Raw genomic sequence first — 24,408 nt, 5'->3', positions numbered from 1 at the left:
GATAACTTATTTCTCCCCAAGTGAAACGAACCAATTCAAGCCACATTCAAATACATATAAACATGGGTTTATTGGGAAGATGCTCTCAGGCAGGCAAGTTAAATGGCTCCAAGGAAGGAGGCCAGGGATATCAACATGGGGAAGAGAAAGAGAAAGCATGCACATGAGGAGAGATGGGAACCGAAAAAGAGCAGGACGAATCACAATGTCTGGGTTAAATAGGAATAGGACTCCGGGGAGAGGACAGCCCAGCATCTGGGCTGGAAAGCTTAGAGTTGGAGACAGAGTATGCCAGGGAGGAACTGAGGGATGCTGGGAGTGCAGGTCTGCTTTGGTAAGTAAAATACGCACCTCGGTCCCTTGGCCCAGGTTCTGAAACTCCCCATCCCAGCCTTTTGTTGATTAAAAAAGGAAGAAGGGTGACATAATCTTCTAAATACTTCCTCTTGTCATTTGACTCTCGTTATGGGGGAGGAAGGCTGGAAATATTGGCCAAGTCTAGGTAGAGGTGGCTGTTTCATTGCTGTCCATGTTGTGGGACAATCTGGGTTAGGAGTGTATAGGCCCATCTGAAGCAGTCTGTGAGGCTGACCAGAGCTCTGTAGGTAACTACTTTGGAGCTGTCCTGGATGAAGGTTCTGAGGGAACACCTAGACCTACAGGATGCTGGAAGAGATATGTATGTTAGGGATATACATATGTGTGTGTGTGTGTGTGTGTGTGTGTGTGTGTGTGTGTGTGTGTGTGTGTGTGTGATGTTCAGGAGTTTAGGAAGAACTTTTTCTTGAGTATACATTGGAAACTTTTCGGCCCATGTCCTTGGCAGGTTGGGGTGAGGTCCCAGAACCAATTAAAGTGTACTAGATCCCACCCTTGGGGACAGGCAGTTGCAGAGGGAAACATGCTGTTGATTGACAGTACTTACTGTGGGAGGGGGATTCAAGTGGATTCCATGAAGCGTATAAGAATCATTTTAAGTTGACTAAAAGACTTGCGTTTACCAACCCCAAATATCTTTCCTGTGACGCACGTTCTTCATTCCTCCTAAATACCTTAAATCACTTTCTGGTCACCACCAAGGGTTTGCCACACCCTCTAGCCTCCAAAACTTGCTTGATCACCTTCTGTGACCCACAAACACCTCCCTAGACCCTCAAGCAATTTCTTAGAAGCTTGCTAATGCAAGACCCCCTGCAGACAAGACTGAGACAGAAGGATGCTGAAGTGCTTTATTAGGAGAAGCTGTGCTGGGGTGGGTGAAGCTGAGGTGGAAGGGAAGTCCATCCATGAAGGTGAGGAAAGTCGTCTGGAGTTCGGGAGCTCCCAGGATGTATCAGAACTGAGTCAGCATTAGGGCAGGATCAGCAACTCTATCCCTGACGGGCAGCTGTGCTAAGGAGAACAGAGGGGAGTGGGAGACACTGGCCACTGTGCTTCTACCCTGAAGCCTTTGCAGTTATTGGTGGACAGTCACAGGCATGAGAGAGACTCTGTTTCTTATACCCGTGACCTGTAAAGTGTCTGCATGTCCCTGGGTTTGGGCGATTTGGGGATACAGCCACACGGAGAGCAGAGGTCAGGGATTGCATGAGGGATCACTCCTTGAGTAGACCTATTCTGCACAAGGGGATGAGAGGGGATTGAAGCTCAGGGACCCTCCAACTACAGAACCAAGGAGTTAGGCTTTGCCATGGTCCTTCCAGAGGGCCACTTACCCTAGTCACTCCCAGGTACACACTCATCTGTAGAAAGAAAGGACAGGGCAGGGGTGAGGAGGAGCTTTAGTACAGTGACCCATCACATCTGCAGCTCAGACCCTCCCAAAGCAGAGACTTGAAGCTGGGCTCTGATGCCCTCATGAGTGAAACAAAGTCAGACAAGGAACCCAGAGGCATACAGGGGCATGGAGAGAAGTGAAACAAAGTAGGTTTGGGGATGACATTATCAAAGCTCACCCAACAGCTCAGGGACAGTAATGTTTTCTTCTCTGAATCCCTTGCTCTTTACAAATTTCTTGAATTCCTCCATGGCCTCTGGGTTGTCCTTAGAGTCTCTCCCTGTGGGGAGAGGGCCAGGTGAGCAGGGCAGCAGTAATGCAGCGCTCTGCAGGGAACCAGGGACAGAGGCAGGAGCCCTGACCAGCACTGTGGCTGCCAACCTGGAGAGTGAGGACAGGAAGGAGGGGGACCCTGCAGGGGACATCCTGCTCTGGGATGAGGTCTCCCAGACACTGAGTGTCCCCATCAGCCCTCTGTGACCCTTACAAAGCTTTCAGGGCATCTCCTGTACCTTTAAGGGACCCAGAGCTCAAAAGCATGGAGCTGTCCCCAGACTCTGGGGCAGGAGAGGGGTCCTACATATCCAACAAACCGTCTGTAGGGTTATTTACCTTCTTATTGACTGGCACATGGCCGAGAGCCATAGAAATGTCATTTGCCAGCTCCAGAGTGGAAACCCCTCCTGAGTGCTCAGACCTCCAAAGGTCACATAAGCTGGGTCCTCTCCCAGTTGGCCTACTTTTCACTTTGGGTAGTACATACTGTCTGGGCAACATGTTGAGTCTCCCCAGTCCCCAGTGCCCAACAAGGCTGCTGCTCCCTGATAGCTACTAGAAGCAGAGGCTGTGGACAGGACAGGGGGCCTCAGTGTTTCCTCACCCACGAGTTTCCCCTTCAGATATGATTTCCCATGGCGCTGGCCTTTAATGTAGAAGATGTAGTGGTCCTTTACAGGAATCTCCTTAATATAGAAGGTCTTCTTGCCTTTGACTAAGGTGAACAGAGAAATTAACAGCTCTTATCATTTCATTTCTTTTTTTTTTTTTTTGGTTCTTTTTTTTTTTTTTTTTTTTTTTGGAGCTGGGGACCGAACCCAGGGCCTTGCGCTTCCTAGGCAAGCGCTCTATCACTGAGCTAAATCCCCAACCCCATCATTTCATTTCTTGAAAAGCATTTGGTCTATTTTCAAAGAAATATCCAGTAACACTTGTTGTGGTTGATGGCTTAGAAGACCCAGCCTGCCCAGCCCTAGTCTTTCTGGGTCGCCATAACTGGACAGAAGCCATCTTCCAGGACATTGCAGATTCTGTTTAGGATTCCAAGCAAGGTAAGGGCTAAGCTTGGTGCCAGGCCCGACCCTCCCTTCCCTGCTTTCCTGTTCTTAGCAATGCTAGGAGCTTAAGGGTCAAGAGCTATAGTGGAGTGCCTGAGGGATAAGTATGGGAGAGCAGTTAGTACCTGGTGCATCTAACCCATTACCTCTAATGTCTGGTACATGGAATATGAGTGGGTGGCCATAGGAGGAGCTAACCAAGGCAGGCAGCCTCCATGGGAAACCCCCTGCAGGAGCCCCGGGCTGCATGGTACTCACAGGTAGTGTACTTGCCAGGCTCATCAGTTTTGTGCATCGTAATTCGTCTCAAATGACAATGACCCTTCCCCCTGTAAAACAGGAGCCATGCTCAGCACACCCAGCATATCAGCCTGACCAGCAACTCTGAAGATTTATATCAAGTTAACCCCAAAATTTAGAGTACGGCATGGCACCAAGCCCGTCTAAGGCAGGGACATTCAGTCACTTATACCAAAATAAAAATGGAAAAGACCAAAAAGACACCTGCATAGGCTTGGTAGGGACACTCACCGGAATGTTATCCGGACCTCTAAGTCCCCTCCTTCCAGGGCTGTCACAGTCATAGGGAACACTTTCATAGGTCTCTTCCCATCTGTGTGGTTCCTGTCACAAACCGTGGCCTTTGTGTACCACTTCCCAGAGAACTGCAGAAGACAGAGCCCAGATACACCAAAGACCCTACTGTTTCCAGGCTCTAGTGCCTCAACCTGCAGCAAGCTGAGTATAGTCCAGTACCTTGGCCGTAGCTCTGATGAGAGCTGACCCCACACATCCCCACACATGCCCACTGGAGGGAGAGCCCAAGCTTGAGTGCCCTGCACAGTGAAGGCACAGGATCTGTGCTTTCTATGTCTCTGCTCTTGGAAGTCAGAGGTAAGCTCAGAAGAAGACCTCTGTCCTAACTCTCACATGCTATGAAAACTTCTGCTATCCCATGTCACACAAGCAAAGAACCTCGGCCTGATACCACTCTCCTGCTCCAGGCCAGTGCTGTGGGAGAGTCACTGCTAGTAAAACAGTGGTGTCCCTGTTCTGACCGTTGCCTGCTGGAGTGCAGGGTTAGACTTCAGTCTTCAAGGACACCACTGGAAGCAGTGGACCAACACCGAGAGGAGCCAGGCCACCTCCTATGCTACCCATTGCCCCTCCGTCCTCACATCCTCCTGGTCATCAGGTGGGGCTTCCTGAGCCTTCAGGACAGCCATCAGCCCCAGCAGCAGGACGGTGAGGAGCCGGCTCTTCATCTCCAGTCACTGGGCTCTCACACAAGGCAGCTCACCCTGGAAGTGTGTGCTCTGGTTCCTCACAGGGTTCCCTTTATATCCCCCATGGAGAGGGACGTGTGCCCACTTGGCACTAACCAGGTCCCTCCTGTCCATCTCCCATGGCCAAACACACATCCATCATGGAGCCGAAGGTTGTTGTTGTTGGGATCTGATGTATATCAAGTCAGTGCTACCTGCAGATGAAGAAAGACACACAATGCCCTGCACAGTCTGTGCCACCCAAGTGCTGTGCTCACAAAGGAATACAAAGTTCTGTGCCACTATGGAACACCATGACCCCTGACCCACTTCATCCTGCACTGAGGCCAGGTAAGAGCACCTCTTGCTCAGATGTCTTGGTCCTTTTTCACTAACCGGCCAATGCTCATCTACTCAACCACCAAGAGGGTTCCCTTTCCATACATCTCAACTGTAAGCTGGCTGCATGAAGAATTCCAGCCACACATTAGGGTCGTGAGTGTGTGTCCCCTGAAGAAATCAGTGAAGACATTCATGTCTGTGGCTCAAGGGGGTTTATGTCTAACAAGGTGACTTCGTTTTCTGCTGCTCCATCCTGAGGGCCTGCTAAGAGGATGTTTGCAGAACTAGATCTTCCCCGATACGGTAGAGGAACATATGTTGGTTTCTTGTCACCTTATGCCATATGGTAGATGGAGAATCAGGATCCATCACACCTGAGCTCCTGTTGACATTCTACTTCTTGGGTTATCAGCCCCCCAGCACGTTCATTTCCTCATTACCCTTGAGCAGACTCCTGGTATAAATATGGACACACGGTTATGTCTACGTTTTAGTTTCTCTGACACAGTCTAGAAGGACAGGTGTGAGGTAATAAACTCACTGTCCTTTGTGGATCTCAAGTGTGGTCCTGTTTTGGGAGGCTGCAGAATGAGGCTGGGGCTGGTAGAAGTTAGTGGCTCCTTCAACTTTACCTCATTATGGCCCCTCGCCCCTTCTCTCTGTTACCTTGAGACCATAGATGGCCACCTCCTCCACTGAAGCTTCTCTGCCATGAGGCTCTGACTCACCACAGACCCACAGCCATGAGACCAATCGGTCATGGGAAGAGCTTCTGAAACCTGGAGCCAAAATAAATCCTCCCTCCCTCACTTTGTTCTGTGGTGTGTTTAACCCAGTGATGGAAACCTGGCTAACACAGCCTCAGTCTGCAGGGATGGAAACTGAGAGGATAATGGGTCTGGGCTTCTGCTTCCCCCTTGAGATAACATAGAATGCCCCACCCTGATGCTGAGGGAGGGACAGATCCCAGTTGCTCACAATGCTATCTGCTTCAATACAATACATTTGATAAATCCAATTTGGTTTCTGACATCATTACAAAAGCAAGTCTCCATCGTTCCTTCCCGTGGCACTGGGTCAACGGCCAAGCACAGGCAGGTCAGCAGGCAGACCCTGAGCTTGGGTGTTCCTGTCAAAGTCAGCTCTGACAGGATTACAGGCCTCAATTTCCTGTTGATCTCAAAGGAATGAAGGGAAAACAGAGAAAGCATTGTCATGACCTGGGTGGCAAGGAAGCTCTGAGATCTGCCAGCAAGGAACAGCCCTGTAAAGGGACATTAGAGGGTTGACTTCCTCACACTTAGAACAGCTATGTAGGTAGGACACGCCTAGCTGGACGGAAAAACAAGCCATGCCTTGAGAAGCATTTCAAGTTACATGAACAACACTAGTGTCAGTGAGGAAGCAGCAACCCTTGACATCAGGCCAGCAAATCACCAGCGGACACGAGCAAAGGTCTAGAACAGACTCGGCCGATGATGACAGGTGTGTGGCAGCCAAGCTCACAAGCACAGGGGAACGTCTCAGCCACCCAGGAAAGAAGACAACACAGGCCCACGACAACAGCCAGGCGCTCTTAGATAATAGGAACTCAGTGCACTGACGCAGAAACACAATGTCTGTAAACACATTTGGAAAACAGTTTGTGACATCTTTATGTTGGTGTAAATAGTCAACATGTTGTGTAGCAGTTTCTGTCAGGGATCCGTGCAAAAAGGCAAGCAAAGGATTCTACTATAACCAACAGGGAGGCCTACTTCATACTGACCTAGAGCTAGGAATGGCGGGGCCATCTATAGAGTGTCCCCACAGTGAGTCACTACCCAGCACTGACACGGAACAACCTGCAGACGCACAGAACACTGAGCATTGGTGTCAAGGCATCGTCATGACAGGTCACAGCCCGTAGGCTTCATCTGTAATACGCCATGGAGACATACACAGAGGAAGGATGTCTGGTTCCCAGATGCTGTGAAATAAGGACTAGGTGACCCTGAAGGGGAGGCAGTCTGGGATTTGGGGGTGACATGTGGTGGGAGTGGGGTTACCGCTGGATTGAAGGGTGGTTTGTCTTGTAGAATAAATCTATGCGGTTCATCTGCGAATGGAACCAGCCCAACTGTGGGTTAAACAGAGATGGTGCCGATCTCTCTGACGTCAGCCCTGAGGGTTTCCTGTGGAGCACATGACGTTTGTGAGGTGCTGTCACAGCTGACCTGGAGCCTTGTCACTGGGACGACTGCAGCAGGAAAGAAGACAGACTGAAACCCACACTCTCAAGTTCCATATGATGGTGCCTAAAACACTGTGTGCTGGGTGTGAGAAGAAAACCAAGCAAGTTTACTGCTGATTTTAGAAGAAGATTTGAATATTTCCAGAATAGGACATTATTGACAACCTCTAGTAGCTTCGCTCTGTGTGTCAGCAGGAAGCTAGGGTGATGACTCCACGTGGTTCCTGGTCACAGCATCTCAGGAGATCCTGCACAGCCACAGGAAGCTGTGGGCAAACTGTAGCCGCTCTTTAGAAGAAGATTCAATTCAGGAAACACAGCCTAGAGGAGCCTGGAAGGACCTGAGATCTCAGGATCCAGAGGACCCCGGCAGCAGCCGCTGTATTGTAGTGGGACTCGGGGAGACTGGACGATCTTCCGGTCACAGGGTCCCAGGCTGTGCTGGTGTCAGTCACACCCTGTGGCTTCTTCCCCTCTGTAGTCCAGATCTAAGTGTCTGACCCCTGAGAATCAAGGACTCCTCTTGCTGTCAGGAGCTGTCCAGGTTGCCCCTGGGTCTGGTAATGCTCCCAGATGGATAGGACTTGTGGCCAGGACGAAGCTCTTCTTAAGCTGGTCCCGGGGCTATTGTTGTATTTCTCAGCTCTTTGCCTTTCCCCACTGTACTGTACAGTGAAATGACAAGACAGACAGCTTAGATTTGACAGCAGCCACATCAAGTGTAGGGCCAGAGTCTCTGGAGCAAGTGAGACTTTGTGTCCCACAGCGATCAAGGGGTGTCAGGCACACAGTAAAAGCAGGCTGTGAGTGCCAAGGAAGCTCTGTGGGATGACTACCCTGGGTCAGGGCCAGGCTCAGCACCAGGATGGGCAGTGTGAATGGTGAGCTGCTCAACCTCCACAGAACACTGTGGACCCACAGGATTCCAACATTCAGGATGCAAGAAGGCACTGCTGTTTGCTTGATTCCCATTAAAATTTCTGTGTTCTCCTGATTTTCCCTGTTCTGTCTTTCTGTGTGTATTTTCAGTGTTAGGGATCCAGGAATGCGTTCCGGTTCAGTTTATCTTCTTTTGTTTATGTGCCTGCTATGTCTGTATGCACCCTGCCTGCCAGAAGAGGGCAGCAGATCCCCGTATGGATGGTGGTGAGAGGCCCTGTGATTCCTGAGAATTGAACTTGAGACCTCTGGACAAACAGGCCATGTTCTCGGCTGCGGAGTCAGCTTACCAGCCTCAGACTCCTAGACGGTGTCATTAATTTTTTTCTGTTCTTTTAGATTTTTTTTTGTACTATGATTTTCTGGGTATTTTTTTTTAAAAAGAATTCCTTTTAATTTTAATGTTCATGTTTATCTGATTTTCTTTGTGCATTTTATCTTTATGGTAAAATAAGATTTTTAAAATTTCTTCTGGTTATGCACTCCTACTTCACAACTTCTCCTTCCTTTTTTTATCTGTCTAATATCCATTTGTTTTGTATAAATTATACATGCGTGTGTGTGTGGGCAAGCATTTGCACACTTGCCCATGGGGATTTGTGTCTGAACTAGGCATACAACATATACAAACTGTGGAGTCCTGAGAACAGCATTGAACAGAATATGGCCTCTGGGCCTCCAACCTGTGTGACCCAGGTTCTCTGTAGTGTTTCTGATGTGTATAATGGGGCAGATGGCCCACACCCCTCTGGGAATCTGACTCCACATCCCTTCCCATAAGCCCACTGCATTTTGACCTTCTGGAACCAACCGGTTTTTCCTCAGTGGATTCTGGGGATTCGTTGTTGGATCCTTAGGTTTCTGGCCAAGCATTAGCCCTCCCAGCCTGCCCAGCCATCCTTCATTCAACCATGCTTTCTACTTTTACCATAGGTAAATTTTACTTAAGAGCCCACTCTTTCTCGTGTTCCCGCTCTCCTCTTTGTGGTTTGTGGTAGCAGAGCAATTGCCTTTATTTGGTTTGAGTGTATTTCCAGAGAGCTTCATGATGCACCGTCATGAGAGAATCTTTCTCCTCTTTGAGAGGTACTTGGAGTTGTGGTTTCAAGAGAAGGGTGCTCACTAAGGAGAGCCTGAAACAAATCTGGAAGAATTATCTATTTCAATGTGTGTTCACAAACACACAAACCGTGAAGACAGATCTTCAGACTCCAAGGAGACTGAAATGGTTGAACTGCCAAGGAGAGCATTCACGCTCTCCTTGCAGACATGATGGTTACCCTTCCCCCAGTACAAACAAGCACATGGGTGAAGTCTGGAAATAAATCCAGAGCCTAGGCTAGAAAGTCAACAACACAGGTGAGATTGTGATGAAAACAGGCAGTAAATCTGCAGATACAAATGAATCACACAAAACACAGCACAAACCGTCACTGATAGCCTAGAAGACACATACATCCAGATACAAATAAAAGAAAACAAAACCACATAGGAATGGCAAGGGCTTGGCCGACTCTGACGCGATGAAGAGACTGAGAATACACAGAGGAAAAAGAAGGGACTGAGGTACAAATTGATGAGAAAAAAATTTGCACAACAGAATCGTAGCCCAACATTCTTCCAAGCTAGAGAAATCCCAGATATTCCATCACACGAGTTATTTACTATCTCACACATGAGCAGAGAAGAAACATGCATCACACATTGTGTCTACAATACTATGTCAGCAGAGCACAGACACAACAGTGAAGGCTGCAAGAGGAAACAACAATACCAGTTCATGAGGGGAAGCCCATCAGAACAACATCACCCTTCTCTTCAGGACCCTCGATGTCCAGTGAAGCATGGGACAGGGTGTTTCTAACCCTTCAGTAACAGCCAATCAGGATCACCATAGCCAGTCGTGTTAGCCTTTAAAACGGATGGAGAAAGACAGGAACTCTGGGCTAAGCACCCACTAATGGAGTTCAGGAGCACTCAGCCAGTGTCCCCAGCAGATACTTTCAAGAATACTATGTAACAGAGAGAGAAGACAGGCAGGTTCATTCCCAAGAGCATAAGAAAGAATACTTTTCATAGGAAGGCTAGGCAAACCAGGAGAGCCAGGAAAAAATCCATTTGTGGTGTCCACTGGGGTAAACTAACAAATGTCCTGTGAAAGGTGGGTTTGTTTTGTTTGTTTGTTTGTTTGTTTGTTTCATTTTCTTTAAAGCAAGAAATCAGGCCTGGGGCAATGGCTCAGCACTCACAGGTCTACAGTGCTCTTGCAGATTCTGTTCCCAGCACCCATAGGAGACAGCTGACAAGTTCCTGCAACTCCTCCAGAACCATGGAATCCAGCACTCCCTTCCTGCCTCACAATCACCCACACATGTGCACTCATGACCACACCTAGACACACAACACACATAACTGAAAACACAAATCTTTTTAAAAGAAAGAAGAGTAACAACTTTGGAGAGGTCAGCAAATCTCTCTCAGTAGAAGCGTGACCTGTAAAGGTCTTAACTCTCCACCTGCAGGGTGAACGGACACGCACAGCCCGAGGATTTGCTGCTGCAGACACATCTCACTGACAAAGAAGCACATGGCTCCAGGGGAGAGGCAGACAGGCCGACGTGCATGTGGGAGTCAGAAGTGAGCAAGGAAGGGTTTCTACTTCCCCTGACACATTGTATCTCAACAAAGATTAGCGGGAAGAGATGCACAAGGCCACTACGTCTTAGTAAAGGGAACGGTGTGTGAGGAAGACGCAGTAATCAGTCAGAGAGCTGGCCAAGGTAAGAACAATGGCTGCTCTTGCAGAACACCCGGGTTTAGTTCCCAGGGCTCATGTGATGTCATGAATTCATCTGTAAGATAGTTTTGAGGATCCAATGTTCATCCTTTGTCTTGTTGGGGGCAATACATAAAACAGGCACACAAACTCTCATACACATAAAAAAAGTTTCAAAAGAAGACGCAAATACTTGTGCGCCAAATGTCATAAAACGAGCACAGAGGGGCAGATAGACCTGGATGTAGTATTGATAAGTGACTTCGATAGCCCATGTGGGACAAGCCATGTGAGGCAGTTGTCGGTCAGTTGGGGCTTGGGGATGTCCCTATATGATGGATACTGTGAGGCTATTGCTTGTCAATGTGACTACTAAAGCCAGGCTCCTGGTCAAGCCTGTGAGATACTTTTCTTGACTGAATGATTTGAAGTGAGAAGACCAAACCTAAGCCCAGATCTTTTAATGTGGGAAGATCCAGCTTAATCATGGGCCACCCATTCTGGTGTCTGCTGGTATAAGGACATGGAGGACGGAGGTTCATGCTCTTCACCTGCTTGCCCTCACTCTCATTGGGAAGTCCAACCCTCTCTCCCTTCTTCTTCTTCAGGATTCCTGCACATGCTGAAGACCAACAGAGACATCCAGCCTCACCCACACCGAACAACACTAGATTCTTGGATTTCCCACCAGGACACAGCCATTGATGCAACATATCCTGGTTTTGGCTATGTAGGCTCATTTTATGATGTCTGCTTCCCTAGAGAACGCTGACTAAAATAGAGTTAGTGATGCTCTTCAGGGAATGGCTTTTGATGAAGCCCATGTCCGCACCCATGAGAGCTTTTAGGAAGCCGATGCAGACAAGGATGAGACAGAGGATGCTGAAGTGCTTCATTAGGTGGAAGGGAAGAGCGTCTGTGAAGGTGAGGAGAGCTCTCAGGATGTCTCAGAACTGAGTCAGCATTAGGCAGGACCAGCAAGTCTATCCCTGATGGGCAGCTGTGCCAAGGAGAATGGAGGGGAGTGGGAGACACTGGCCACTCTGCTTCTGTCATGAAGCCTGTGCAGTTATTGGTGGACAGCCACAGGCATGAGAGTTACTGTTTCTCACAGCAGTGACTTGTCAAGTGTCTGGATGTCCCTGGGTTGGGAGATGAGGGGATATAGCCATGCGGAGAGCAGAGTTCAGGGATTACACACATGATTGCTTCTTCATCGTTTTTTATTTTAGTTTTATTTATTTATTTTATGTATGTGAATGCACTGTAGTTGTCTTCAGGACAGAGGATGGGATCCCATTACAGATGGTTGTGAGCCACCATGTGGTTCCTGGGAATTGAACTCAGGACCTCTGGAAGAGCACTCACTGCTCTTATCCACTGAGCCACCTCTCCAGACCCCCAGGGATCGCTTCTTGAGTAGACCATTTCTACATAACTGGATGAGAAATGATCTAAATATGGAGCCTCCAATTGAAGAATACATGATGATAGATTTTTGATGGATTTCCATGAAGGCCGGTTACTTTATTTACTGTCAGAGAAGCAGTGTTCTGTAGAAAGCAAGAACAGGGCAGGGGTGAGAAGGAGCTCTTCGAGAAGGACCCATGATATCCAAGTTCAGATCAAAGCCAAAATTGGAAGCTGGGCTCCAGTGCTCTTATGAAGGGACAGTGAGGCTTGAAGGAAAGCGAGAAGACACATTACCCCGAGTGAAACACAAAGTACCCAGAGGCATACAGGAGCATACAAGATGTGAGAGACAGTGGAGACACAGACATTACCCAGAGTGCTCCCAGGGAGAGTCAGAAGAGAAACTAGCTGGGGTAAAGGGAAGACATGGTCAGAGCCTGCTCTCACCCCTTCTCTCAGGGACAATGATGTATTCCAGTCTGAATCCCTTGCTCTTTACAAATTTCTTGAATTCCTCCATGGCCTCTGGGTTGTCCTTAGAGTCTCTCCCTGTGGGGAGAGGGCCAGGTGAGCAGGGCAGCAGCAATGCAGCGCTCTGCAGGGAACCAGGGACTGAGGCAGGAGCCCTGACCAGCACTGTGGATGCCAACCTGGAGAGTGAGGACAGGACAGAGGAGGACCCTGCAGGGGACATGCTGCTCTGGGATGAGGTCTCCCAGACACTGAGTGACCACATCAGCCCTTTGTGACCCTTCAAGGGCTTTCTGGTTAAGGTCAGGGTCACTGCAATAGCTTTATGAGCTCTGGATCTCAGAAGCATGGGGTTGTTACTAACCTGGGGGCATCTGACCAACAACTCAAGGCCTCTGTCAGGATATTCATTCGTCTTCATATTGACTGGCACATGGCTGAGATCTATAGAAATGTCATCTGCCAGCTCCAGAGGTGGCAACCTCTCCGGAATGCCCGTACTCCAAAGGTCACATGAGCTGTGTCCTCTCTGTTGATCCAGTTTCTACATTGGATCCTACCTACTGCCTGGGTAGCACTTAGAAGCTTCCCAGTCCCCAGTGTCCAGCATGGCTGTTCCTATTTTGATAGCTACTAGAAACAGAGACTGGGCAGGACCCTGGGTTGTGTTTCCTTACCCACCAGTTTCGCCTTGCAATATCTCTTCCTGTGGCGCTTGCCTTCACAGAAGAAGATGCAGTGGTCCTTCACAGGGATCTTCACAATATAGATGACACTTGTACCCTTCACTGATGGTGAACAGAGAAATAGCTCTTAGCATTTCATTACTTGAAAAACCTTTGGAATGTTTTCAAAGAAATACTCGGGAACGCTTGTAGTTAATCACACAGGAGCCCCAGCCTGCCTAGCCCTGGTCTTTCTGAGATCTCTGTAACTAGAGAGAAGCAATCTCCTGGGACATTGCCAGGCTTTGCCAAATCCCAACAGAAGGTAAGGGCCGAGTTTCCCACCAGACCTGAACACCTCTCTTGCCTGCTTTGCTGTTCTTACCAATCATTCCTTAGGGGTCAAGACCTAAACAGGAGTAGTCAGGGTTTGGTGATGGTGTACCAGTCACCCGTGAACTCTGATGTCTCCTACATGGAATGGTAATGGAAAGCCAAAATGGGAGATGAGCAGTGCTGGCAGCCTCCATGCAGGAACTCGCCCCTGCAGGAGTCCCTGGTCGGCAGGACACTCACAGGCCGTGTACTTGAGAGGCTCATTCGTTTTTCTCAAGTGAACTTCTATGTTATAACAATATCCAGTAACCCTGCAAAACAGGAGCCATACTCAGTTCCCCTGGTTTATCAGCCCATCCCAGGCAACTCTAACATTTTATATCGGCCCTGTCCAAGACTTAGAGGATGGCATGGTACCATGCCCTCTCAAAGGCCCAGGCATTCAGTCACCCATTACCAAATAAGAATGGTAAAGACCACATAGATGGCAGCAGAAACCCAGGGGGTGGGTACACTCACCAAATCTTTATTTTGACATACAAGTCCCCTCCATCCATGTTGGAAACCATCATAGGGAGAGTTCTCTTTGGGTTGTTCCCAACGGTAAGGTTTCTGTCAGATACTGTGGCCTTTGTGTACCACTTCCCAGAGAACTGCAGAAGACAGAGCCCAGAATACACCTCAGACCATTTCCTATTGTTCCCAGGATCTAGTGCCTGAGCCTGCAGCCAGGACAGTCCAGAGCCTCGGCTGTAGCTCTGATGAGATCTGACCCCACACATCCCCACACATGCCCACTGGAGGGAGAGCCCAAGCTTGCGTGCTCTGCACAGTGAAGGCACAGGATCTGTGCTTTCTATGTCTCTGCTCTTGGAAGTCAGAGGTAAGCTCAGAAGAAGACCTCTGTCCTAACTCTCACATGCTATGAAAACTTCTGCTATCCCATGTCACACAAGCAAAGAACCTCGGCCTGATACCACTCTCCTGCTCCAGGCCAGTGCTGTGGGAGAGTCACTGCTAGTAAAACAGTGGTGTCCCTGTTCTGACCATTGCCTGCTGGAGTGCAGGGTTAGACTTCAGTCTTCAAGGACACCACTGGAAGCAGTGGACCAACACCGAGAGGAGCCAGGCCATCTCCTATGCTACCCATTGCCCCTCCGTCCTCACATCATCCTGGTCATCAGGTGGGGCTTCCTGAGCCTTCAGGACAGCCATCAGCCCCAGCAGCAGGACGGTGAGGAGCCGGCTCTTCATCTCCAGTCACTGGGCTCTCACACAAGGCAGCTCACCCTGGAAGTGTGTGCTCTGGTTCCTCACAGGGTTCCCTTTATATCCCCCATGGAGAGGGACGTGTGCCCACTTGGCACTAACCAGGTCCCTCCTGTCCCTCTCCCATGGCCAAACACACATCCATCATGGAGCCGAAGGTTGTTGTTGTTGGGATCTGATGTATATCAAGTCAGTGCCACCTGCAGATGAAGAAAGACACACAGTGCCCTGCACGGTCTGTGCCACCCAAGTGCTGTGCTCACAAAGGGCTCCAGGGGATGAGGAACTCAGATGCAGGAAGGGGGGGAGGACCAGGCTTCCCTTCACACCCCTGCCCCGCATCTGACCATGGCTGCCCTGAGCTCTGTTCCCTGAGACTTGGTTCATGTTCTTAGCTGCTGAGCCAACTTACCAGCCTCAGACCCCTAGACTGTGTCATTAATTTTTTTGTTCTTTTTGATTTTCTTTTGTAGTATGCTTTTTTTTGATTTTTAAAAAAAAGACTTCCTTTTATTTTTAACCACTAAACCATCTCTCAAGCCCCAACTCCATCCTTCTGATTCTCCTTCTACCTCTCTTTTTTTTTTTTTCTTTTTTTCGGAGCTGGGGACCGAACCTAGGGCCTTGCACTCGCTAGGCAAGCGCTCTACCACTGAGCTAAATCCCCAACCCCTTCCTTTTATTTTTAATGTTTATGTTTCTTTGATTTTGTCTATGCATACTATTTTTATGGTAAAATAATGTTTTTAAAATTTCTTCTGGTTATGCACTCCTACTTCACAACATTTTCTCCTTCCTTCTTTTATCTGTCTAATATCCATTTGTTTAGTATAAATGGTATGTATATATGTGTTTATGTATGTGTGTGCATGCGTGAGCACGCACTTGCCCATGTGTATTTGTGCCTGAACTAGGCATACAACATATACAAACTGTGGAGTCCTGAGAACAGCGTTGAACAGAATATCAGTCCGCTCCTCCAACCTGTGTGACCCAGGTTCTCTGTAGTGTTTCTGATGTGTATAATGGGGCAGATGGCCCACACCCCTCTGGGAATCTGACTCCACATCCCCTCCCATAAGCCCACTGCATTTTGACCTTCTGGAACCAACCGGTTTTTCCTCAGTGGCTTCTAGGGATTCATTCCTGGATCCTTAGGTTTCTGGCCAAGCATTAGCCCTCCCAGCCTGCCCAGCCATCCTTCATTCAACTATGCTTTCTACTTTTACCATAGGTAAATTTTACTTCAGAGCCCACTCTTTCTCGTGTTCCCGCTCTCCTCTTTGTGGTTTGTGGTAGCAGAGCAATTGCCTTTATTTGGTTTGAGTGTATTTCCAGAGAGCTTCATGATGCACCGTCATGAGAGAATCTTTCTCCTCTTTGAGAGGTACTTGGAGTTGTGGTTTCAAGAGAAGGGTGCTCACTAAGGAGAGCCTGAAACAAATCTGGAAGAATTATCTATTTCAATGTGTGTTCACAAACACACAAACCGTGAAGACAGATCTTCAGACTCCAAGGAGACTGAAATGGTTGAACTGCCAAGGAGAGCATTCACGCTCTCCTTGCAGACATGATGGTTACCCTTCCCCCAGTACAAACAAGCACATGGGTGAAGTCTGGAAATAAATCCAGAGCCTAGGCTAGAAAGTCAACAACACAGGTGAGATTGTGATGAAAACAGGCAGTAAATCTGCAGATACAAATGAATCACACAAAACACAGCACAAACCGTCACTGATAGCCTAGAAGACACATACATCCAGATACAAATAAAAGAAAACAAAACCACATAGGAATGGCAAGGGCTTGGCCGACTCTGACGCGATGAAGAGACTGAGAATACACAGAGGAAAAAGAAGGGACTGAGGTACAAATTGATGAGAAAAAAATTTGCACAACAGAATCGTAGCCCAACATTCTTCCAAGCTAGAGAAATCCCAGATATTCCATCACACGAGTTATTTAGGATCTCTCACACATGAGCAGAGAAGAAACATGCATCACACATTGTGTCTACAATACTATGTCAGCAGAGCACAGACACAACAGTGAAGGCTGCAAGAGGAAACAACAATACCAGTTCATGAGGGGAAGCCCATCAGAACAACATCACCCTTCTCTTCAGGACCCTCGATGTCCAGTGAAGCATGGGACAGGGTGTTTCTAACCCTTCAGTAACAGCCAATCAGGATCACCATAGCCAGTCGTGTTAGCCTTTAAAACGGATGGAGAAAGACAGGAACTCTGGGCTAAGCACCCACTAATGGAGTTCAGGAGCACTCAGCCAGTGTCCCCAGCAGATACTTTCAAGAATACTATGTAACAGAGAGAGAAGACAGGCAGGTTCATTCCCAAGAGCATAAGAAAGAATACTTTTCATAGGAAGGCTAGGCAAACCAGGAGAGCCAGGAAAAAATCCATTTGTGGTGTCCACTGGGGTAAACTAAAAAAACTTCCTGTGAAAGGTGGGTTTGTTGGTTTGTTGGTTTGTTTGTTTTGTTTGCTTTAAGGCAAGAAATCAGGCCTGGGGCAATGGCTCAGCACTCACAGGTCTACAGTGCTCTTGCAGATTCTGTTCCCAGCACCCATAGGAGACAGCTGACAAGTTCCTGCAACTCCTCCAGAACCATGGAATCCAGCACTCCCTTCCTGCCTCACAATCACCCACACATGTGCACTCATGACCACACCTAGACACACAACACACATAACTGAAAACACAAATCTTTTTAAAAGAAAGAAGAGTAACAACTTTGGAGAGGTCAGCAAATCTCTCTCAGTAGAAGCGTGACCTGTAAAGGTCTTAACTCTCCACCTGCAGGGTGAACGGACACGCACAGCCCGAGGATTTGCTGCTGCAGACACATCTCACTGACAAAGAAGCACATGGCTCCAGGGGAGAGGCAGACAGGCCGACGTGCATGTGGGAGTCAGAAGTGAGCAAGGAAGGGTTTCTACTTCCCCTGACACATTGTATCTCAACAAAGATTAGCGGGAAGAGATGCACAAGGCCACTACGTCTTAGTAAAGGGAACGGTGTGTGAGGAAGACGCAGTAATCAGTCAGAGAGCTGGCCAAGGTAAGAACAATGGCTGCTCTTGCAGAACACCCGGGTTTAGTTCCCAGGGCTCATGTGATGTCATGAATTCATCTGTAAGATAGTTTTGAGGATCCAATGTTCATCCTTTGTCTTGTTGGGGGCAATACATAAAACAGGCACACAAACTCTCATACACATAAAAAAAGTTTCAAAAGAAGACGCAAATACTTGTGCGCCAAATGTCATAAAACGAGCACAGAGGGGCAGATAGACCTGGATGTAGTATTGATAAGTGACTTCGATAGCCCATGTGGGACAAGCCATGTGAGGCAGTTGTCGGTCAGTTGGGGCTTGGGGATGTCCCTATATGATGGATACTGTGAGGCTATTGCTTGTCAATGTGACTACTAAAGCCAGGCTCCTGGTCAAGCCTGTGAGATACTTTTCTTGACTGAATGATTTGAAGTGAGAAGACCAAACCTAAGCCCAGATCTTTTAATGTGGGAAGATCCAGCTTAATCATGGGCCACCCATTCTGGTGTCTGCTGGTATAAGGACATGGAGGACGGAGGTTCATGCTCTTCACCTGCTTGCCCTCACTCTCATTGGGAAGTCCAACCCTCTCTCCCTTCTTCTTCTTCAGGATTCTTGCACATGCTGAAGACCAACAGAGACATCCAGCCTCACCCACACCGAACAACACTAGATTCTTGGATTTCCCACCAGGACACAGCCATTGATGCAACAGTTGTTCCTGGTTTTGGCTATGTAGGCTCATTTTATGATGTCTGCTTCCCTAGAGAACGCTGACTAAAATAGAGTTAGTGATGCTCTTCAGGGAATGGCTTTTGATGAAGCCCATGTCCGCACCCATGAGAGCTTTTAGGAAGCCGATGCAGACAAGGATGAGACAGAGGATGCTGAAGTGCTTCATTAGGTGGAAGGGAAGAGCGTCTGTGAAGGTGAGGAGAGCTCTCAGGATGTCTCAGAACTGAGTCAGCATTAGGCAGGACCAGCAAGTCTATCCCTGATGGGCAGCTGTGCCAAGGAGAATGGAGGGGAGTGGGAGACACTGGCCACTCTGCTTCTGTCATGAAGCCTGTGCAGTTATTGGTGGACAGCCACAGGCATGAGAGTTACTGTTTCTCACAGCAGTGACTTGTCAAGTGTCTGGATGTCCCTGGGTTGGGAGATGAGGGGATATAGCCATGCGGAGAGCAGAGTTCAGGGATTACACACATGATTGCTTCTTCATCGTTTTTTATTTTAGTTTTATTTATTTATTTTATGTATGTGAATGCACTGTAGTTGTCTTCAGGACAGAGGATGGGATCCCATTACAGATGGTTGTGAGCCACCATGTGGTTCCTGGGAATTGAACTCAGGACCTCTGGAAGAGCAGTCAGTGCTCTTAACTGCTGAGCCATCTCTCCAGACCCCCAGGGATCGCTTCTTGAGTAGATCATTTCTACATAAGTAGATGAGAAAGGATCTAAATATGGAACGTCCAACTCCAGAATACAGGATGATGGATTTTTGGTGGATTTCCATGAAAGTCATTTACTTTATTTACAGCCAAGTTAACAATGTTCTGTAGAAGACAAGAACAGGGCAGGGGTAAGAAGGAGCTCTTGGAGAAGGACTTGTCACATCTACAGCTCAGATCCTCCCAAAGCCAAAATTGGAAGCTGGGCTCTGGTGCTCTTATGAGGGGACAGTGAGGCTTTAGAGGAAGCAAGAAGACACACATTACACCGAGTGACACACAAAGTACCCAGAGGCATACAGGAGCATTCAGGATGTTTGGGAATGTGGAGACAAACACCCGACCAGGAGTGCTCTCAGGGAGAGTCAGAAGAGAAACTAGCTGGGGTAAAGGGAAGACATGGTCAGAGCCTGCTCTCACCCCTTCTCTCAGGGACAATGATGTATTCCAGTCTTAATCCCTTGCTCTTTACAAATTTCTTGAATTCCTCCATGGCCTCTGGGTTGTCCTTAGAGTCTCTCCCTGTGGGGAGAGGGCCAGGTGAGCAGGGCAGCAGTAATGCAGCGCTCTGCAGGGAACCAGGGACTGAGGCAGGAGCCCTGACCAGCACTGTGGATGCCAACCTGGAGAGTGAGGACAGGACAGAGGAGGACCCTGCAGGGGACATGCTGCTCTGGGATGAGGTCTCCCAGACACTGAGTGACCCCATCAGCCCTCTGTGACCCTTCAAGGGCTTTCTGGTTAAGGTCAGGGTCACTGCAATAGCTTTATGAGCTCTGGATCTCAGAAGCATGGGGCTGTGCCTAACCTGGGGGCATCTGACCAACAACTCAAGGCCTCTGTCAGGATATTCATTCGTCTTCATATTGACTGGCACATGGCTGAGATCTATAGAAATGTCATCTGCCAGCTCCAGAGGTGGCAACCTCTCCGGAATGCCCGTACTCCAAAGGTCACATGAGCTGTGTCCTCTCTGTTGATCCAGTTTCTACATTGGATCCTACCTACTGCCTGGGTAGCACTTAGAAGCTTCCCAGTCCCCAGTGTCCAGCATGGCTGTTCCTATTTTGATAGCTACTAGAAACAGAGACTGGGCAGGACCCTGGGTGTGTGTTTCCTTACCCACCAGTTTCGCCTTGCAATATCTCTTCCTGTGGCGCTTGCCTTCACAGAAGAAGATGCAGTGGTCCTTCACAGGGATCTTCACAATATAGATGACACTTGTACCCTTCACTGATGGTGAACAGAGAAATAGCTCTTAGCATTTCATTACTTGAAAAACCTTTGGAATGTTTTCAAAGAAATACTCGGGAACGCTTGTAGTTAATCACACAGGAGCCCCAGCCTGCCTAGCCCTGCTCTTTCTGGGATCTCTGTAACTAGAGAGAAGCAATCTCCTGGGACATTGCCAGGCCTTGCCAAATCCCAATAGAAGGTAAGGGCCGAGTTTCCCAGCAGACCTGAACACCTCTCTTGCCTGCTTTGCTGTTCTTACCAATCATTCCTTAGGGGTCAAGACCTAAACAGGAGTAGTCAGGGTTTGGTGATGGTGTACCAGTCACCCGTGAACTCTGATGTCTCCTACATGGAATGGTAATGGAAAGCCAAAATGGGAGATGAGCAGTGCTGGCAGCCTCCATGCAGGAACTCGCCCCTGCAGGAGTCCCTGGTCGGCAGGACACTCACAGGCCGTGTACTTGAGAGGCTCATTCGTTTTTCTCAAGTGAACTTCTATGTTATAACAATATCCAGTAACCCTGCAAAACAGGAGCCATACTCAGTTCCCCTGGTTTATCAGCCCATCCCAGGCAACTCTAACATTTTATATCGGCCCTGTCCAAGACTTAGAGGATGGCATGGTACCATGCCCTCTCAAAGGCCCAGGCATTCAGTCACCCATAACCAAATAAGAATGGTAAAGACCACATAGATGGCAGCAGAAACCCAGGGGGTGCACTCACCAAATCTTTATTTTGACATACAAGTCCCCTCCATCCATGTTGGAAACCATCATAGGGAGAGTTCTCTTTGGGTTGTTCCCAACGGTAAGGTTTCTGTCAGATACTGTGGCCTTTGTGTACCACTTCCCAGAGAACTGCAGAAGACAGAGCCCAGAATACACCTCAGACCATTTCCTATTGTTCCCAGGATCTAGTGCCTGAGCCTGCAGCCAGGACAGTCCAGAGCCTCGGCTGTAGTTCTGATGAGATCTGACCCCACACATCCCCACACATGCCCACTGGAGGGAGAGCCCAAGCTTGAGTGCTCTGCACAGTGAAGGCACAGGATCTGTGCTTTCTATGTCTCTGCTCTTGGAAGTCAGAGGTAAGCTCAGAAGAAGACCTCTGTCCTAACTCTCACATGCTGTGAGACACACACAGATGGGAAGAGATTCATGAAAGTGTTCCCTATGACTGTGACAGCCCTGGAAGGAGGGGACTTAGAGGTCCAGATGACATTCCGGTGAGTGTCCCTACCAAGCCTATGCAGGTGTCTTTTTGGTCTTTTCCATTTTTATTTTGGTATAAGTGACTGGATGTCTTGCCTTAGACGGGCTTGGTGCCATGCCGTACTCTAAATTTTGGGGTTAACTTGATATAAATCTTCAGAGTTGCTGGTCAGGCTGATATGCTGGGTGTGCTGAGCATGGCTCCTGTTTTACAGGGGGAAGGGTCATTGTCATTTGAGACGAATTACAATGCACAAAACTGATGAGCCTGGCAAGTACACTACCTGTGAGTACCATGCAGCCCGGGGCTCCTGCAGGGGGTTTCCCATGGAGGCTGCCTGCCTTGGTTAGCTCCTCCTATGGCCACCCACTCATATTCCATGTACCAGACATTAGAGGTAATGGGTTAGATGCACCAGGTACTAACTGCTCTCCCATACTTATCCCTCAGGCCCTCCACTATAGCTCTTGACCCTTAAGCTCCTAGCATTGCTAAGAACAGGAGAGCAGGGAAGGGAGGGTCGGGCCTGGCACCAAGCTTAGCCCTTACCTTGCTTGGAATCCTAAACAGAATCTGCAATGTCCTGGAAGATGGCTTCTGTCCAGTTATGGCGACCCAGAAAGACTAGGGCTGGGCAGGCTGGGTCTTCTAAGCCATCAACCACAACAAGTGTTCCTGGATATTTCTTTGAAAATAGACCAAATGCTTTTCAAGAAATGAAATGATGGGGTTGGGGATTTAGCTCAGTGGTAGAGCGCTTGCCTAGGAAGCGCAAGGCCCTGGGTTCGGTCCCCAGCTCCAAAAAAAAAAAAAAAAAAAAAGAACCAAAAAAAAGAAAAAGAAATGAAATGATAAGAGCTGTTAATTTCTCTGTTCACCTTAGTCAAAGGCAAGAAGACCTTCTATATTAAGGAGATTCCTGTAAAGGACCACTACATCTTCTACATTAAAGGCCAGCGCCATGGGAAATCATATCTGAAGGGGAAACTCGTGGGTGAGGAAACACTGAGGCCCCCTGTCCTGTCCACAGCCTCTGCTTCTAGTAGCTATCAGGGAGCAGCAGCCTTGTTGGGCACTGGGGACTGGGGAGACTCAACATGTTGCCCAGACAGTATGTACTACCCAAAGTGAAAAGTAGGCCAACTGGGAGAGGACCCAGCTTATGTGACCTTTGGAGGTCTGAGCACTCAGGAGGGGTTTCCACTCTGGAGCTGGCAAATGACATTTCTATGGCTCTCGGCCATGTGCCAGTCAATAAGAAGGTAAATAACCTGACAGACGGTTTGTTGGATATGTAGAACCCCTCTCCTGCCCCAGAGACAGCTCCATGCTTTTGAGCTCTGGGTCCCTTAAAGGTACAGGAGATGCCCTGAAAGCTTTGTAAAGGTCACAGAGGGCTGATGGGGACACTCAGTGTCTGGGAGACCTCATCCCAGAGCAGCATGTCCCCTGCAGGTCCTCCTCTGTCCTGTCCTCACTCTCCAGGTTGGCAGCCACAGTGCTGGTCAGGGCTCCTGCCTCAGTCCCTGGTTCCCCGCAGAGCGCTGCATTGCTGCTGCCCTGCTCACCTGGCCCTCTCCCCACAGGGAGAGACTCTAAGGACAACCCAGAGGCCATGGAGGAATTCAAGAAATTTGTAAAGAGCAAGGGATTCAGAGAAGAAAACATTACTGTCCCTGAGCTGTTGGGTGAGCTTTGATAATGTCACCCCCAAACCTAGTTTGTTTCACTTCTCTCCATGCCCCTGTATGCCTCTGGGTTCCTTGTCTGACTTTGTTTCACTCATAAGGGCATCAGAGCCCAGCTTCAAGTCTCTGCTTTGGGAGGGTCTGAGCTGCAGATGTGATGGGTCACTGTACTAAAGCTCCTCCTCACCCCTGCCCTGTCCTTCCTCTCTACAGATAAGTGTGTGCCTGGCAGTGACTAGGGTAAGTGGCCTTCTGGAAGGACCATGGCAAAGCCTAACTCCTTGGTTCTGTAGTGGGAGGGTCCCTGAGCTTCAATCCCCTCTCATCCCCTTGTGCAGAATAGTCTACTCAAGTAGTGACCCCCCCATGCAATCCCTGACCTCTGCTCTCCGTGTGGCTGTATCCCCGAATCGCCCAAACCCAGGGACATGCAGACACTTTACAGGTCACGGGTATAAGAAACAGAGTCTCTCTCATGCCTGTGACTGTCCACCAATAACTGCAAAGGCTTCAGGGTAGAAGCACAGTGGCCAGTGTCTCCCACTCCCCTCTGTTCTCCTTAGCACAGCTGCCCATCAGGGATAGAGTTGCTGATCCTGCCCTAATGCTGACTCAGTTCTGATACATCCTGGGAGCTCCCGAACTCCAGACGACTTTCCTCACCTTCATGGATGGACTTCCCTTCCACCTCGGCTTCACCCACCCCAGCACAGCTTCTCCTAATAAAGCACTTCAACATCCTTCTGTCTCAGTCTTGTCTGCAGGGGGTCTTGCATTAGCAAGCTTCTAAGAAATTGCTTGAGGGTCTAGGGAGGTGTTTGTGGGTCACAGAAGGTGATAAAGCAAGTTATGGAGGCTAGAGGGTGTGGAAAACCCTTGGTGGTGACCAGAAAGTGATTTAAGGTATTTAGGAGGAATGAAGAA

The 24,408-nt window shown here is 48.7% G+C and overlaps 5 protein-coding genes across 29 annotated transcripts in view; 1 reads left to right on the top strand and 4 right to left on the bottom strand.

Moving 5' to 3' along the window:
* Paepl1 (progestagen associated endometrial protein like 1) overlaps positions 1 to 24,408 on the bottom strand; it is an 81,143-nt gene that overhangs the window by 25,788 nt on the left and 30,947 nt on the right. The gene's annotated exons all lie outside the window — the stretch shown is intronic.
* On the bottom strand, positions 1,216 to 24,235 carry Obp2b (odorant binding protein 2B). 18 transcript variants are annotated; one of them, XM_063283195.1, is made up of 7 exons: positions 24,051 to 24,235; positions 23,365 to 23,489; positions 3,370 to 3,495; positions 2,658 to 2,768; positions 1,956 to 2,057; positions 1,716 to 1,742; positions 1,216 to 1,387 (listed from the first exon to the last, which is right to left on the bottom strand). In XM_063283195.1, exons 3-6 carry the CDS (start codon positions 3,404 to 3,406, stop codon positions 1,717 to 1,719), a joined length of 276 nt encoding a protein of 91 aa, XP_063139265.1. In that variant the 5' UTR covers positions 3,407 to 3,495; positions 23,365 to 23,489; positions 24,051 to 24,235; the 3' UTR covers positions 1,216 to 1,387; position 1,716. The 18 variants fall into 18 exon arrangements, 16 of the variants coding, with proteins under 16 accessions (XP_063139265.1, XP_063139266.1, XP_063139262.1 ...); XM_063283196.1 differs by having other exon boundaries at positions 3,370 to 3,482; XM_063283192.1 differs by having other exon boundaries at positions 1,216 to 1,392; positions 23,381 to 23,512; positions 24,051 to 24,225.
* Prknl1 (parkin RBR E3 ubiquitin protein ligase like 1) lies at positions 11,872 to 18,808 on the bottom strand. Of its 2 annotated transcripts, XM_063284813.1 has the most exons (6): positions 14,719 to 18,808; positions 14,071 to 14,204; positions 13,792 to 13,862; positions 13,228 to 13,338; positions 12,527 to 12,628; positions 11,872 to 12,219 (listed from the first exon to the last, which is right to left on the bottom strand). In XM_063284813.1, the coding sequence occupies exons 1-6, from the start codon at positions 14,803 to 14,805 to the stop codon at positions 12,194 to 12,196; spliced, it is 531 nt and encodes a 176-aa protein (XP_063140883.1). In that variant the 5' UTR covers positions 14,806 to 18,808; the 3' UTR covers positions 11,872 to 12,193. The 2 variants fall into 2 exon arrangements, with proteins under 2 accessions (XP_063140883.1, XP_063140882.1); XM_063284812.1 differs by lacking the exon at positions 14,719 to 18,808 and having other exon boundaries at positions 14,071 to 14,682.
* On the top strand, positions 14,725 to 24,224 carry Obp2bl1 (odorant binding protein 2B like 1). The gene is made up of 7 exons (XM_063284822.1): positions 14,725 to 14,871; positions 21,718 to 21,809; positions 22,011 to 22,081; positions 22,680 to 22,790; positions 23,383 to 23,484; positions 23,698 to 23,724; positions 24,053 to 24,224. Exons 2-6 carry the CDS (start codon positions 21,742 to 21,744, stop codon positions 23,721 to 23,723), a joined length of 378 nt encoding a protein of 125 aa, XP_063140892.1. The 5' UTR covers positions 14,725 to 14,871; positions 21,718 to 21,741; the 3' UTR covers position 23,724; positions 24,053 to 24,224.
* On the bottom strand, positions 19,104 to 21,434 carry LOC134486059 (von Ebner gland protein 1-like). The gene is made up of 4 exons (XM_063284823.1): positions 21,308 to 21,434; positions 21,033 to 21,103; positions 20,473 to 20,579; positions 19,104 to 19,451 (listed from the first exon to the last, which is right to left on the bottom strand). The coding sequence occupies exons 1-4, from the start codon at positions 21,358 to 21,360 to the stop codon at positions 19,353 to 19,355; spliced, it is 330 nt and encodes a 109-aa protein (XP_063140893.1). The 5' UTR covers positions 21,361 to 21,434; the 3' UTR covers positions 19,104 to 19,352.

The sequence above is a fragment of the Rattus norvegicus genome, chromosome 3 (assembly GCF_036323735.1).
Source record: "Rattus norvegicus strain BN/NHsdMcwi chromosome 3, GRCr8, whole genome shotgun sequence".
Taxonomy (NCBI): domain Eukaryota; kingdom Metazoa; phylum Chordata; class Mammalia; order Rodentia; family Muridae; genus Rattus; species Rattus norvegicus.
Note: the sequence above shows the minus strand (reverse complement) of the source record. Positions and strands in the feature narration are given on the sequence as shown.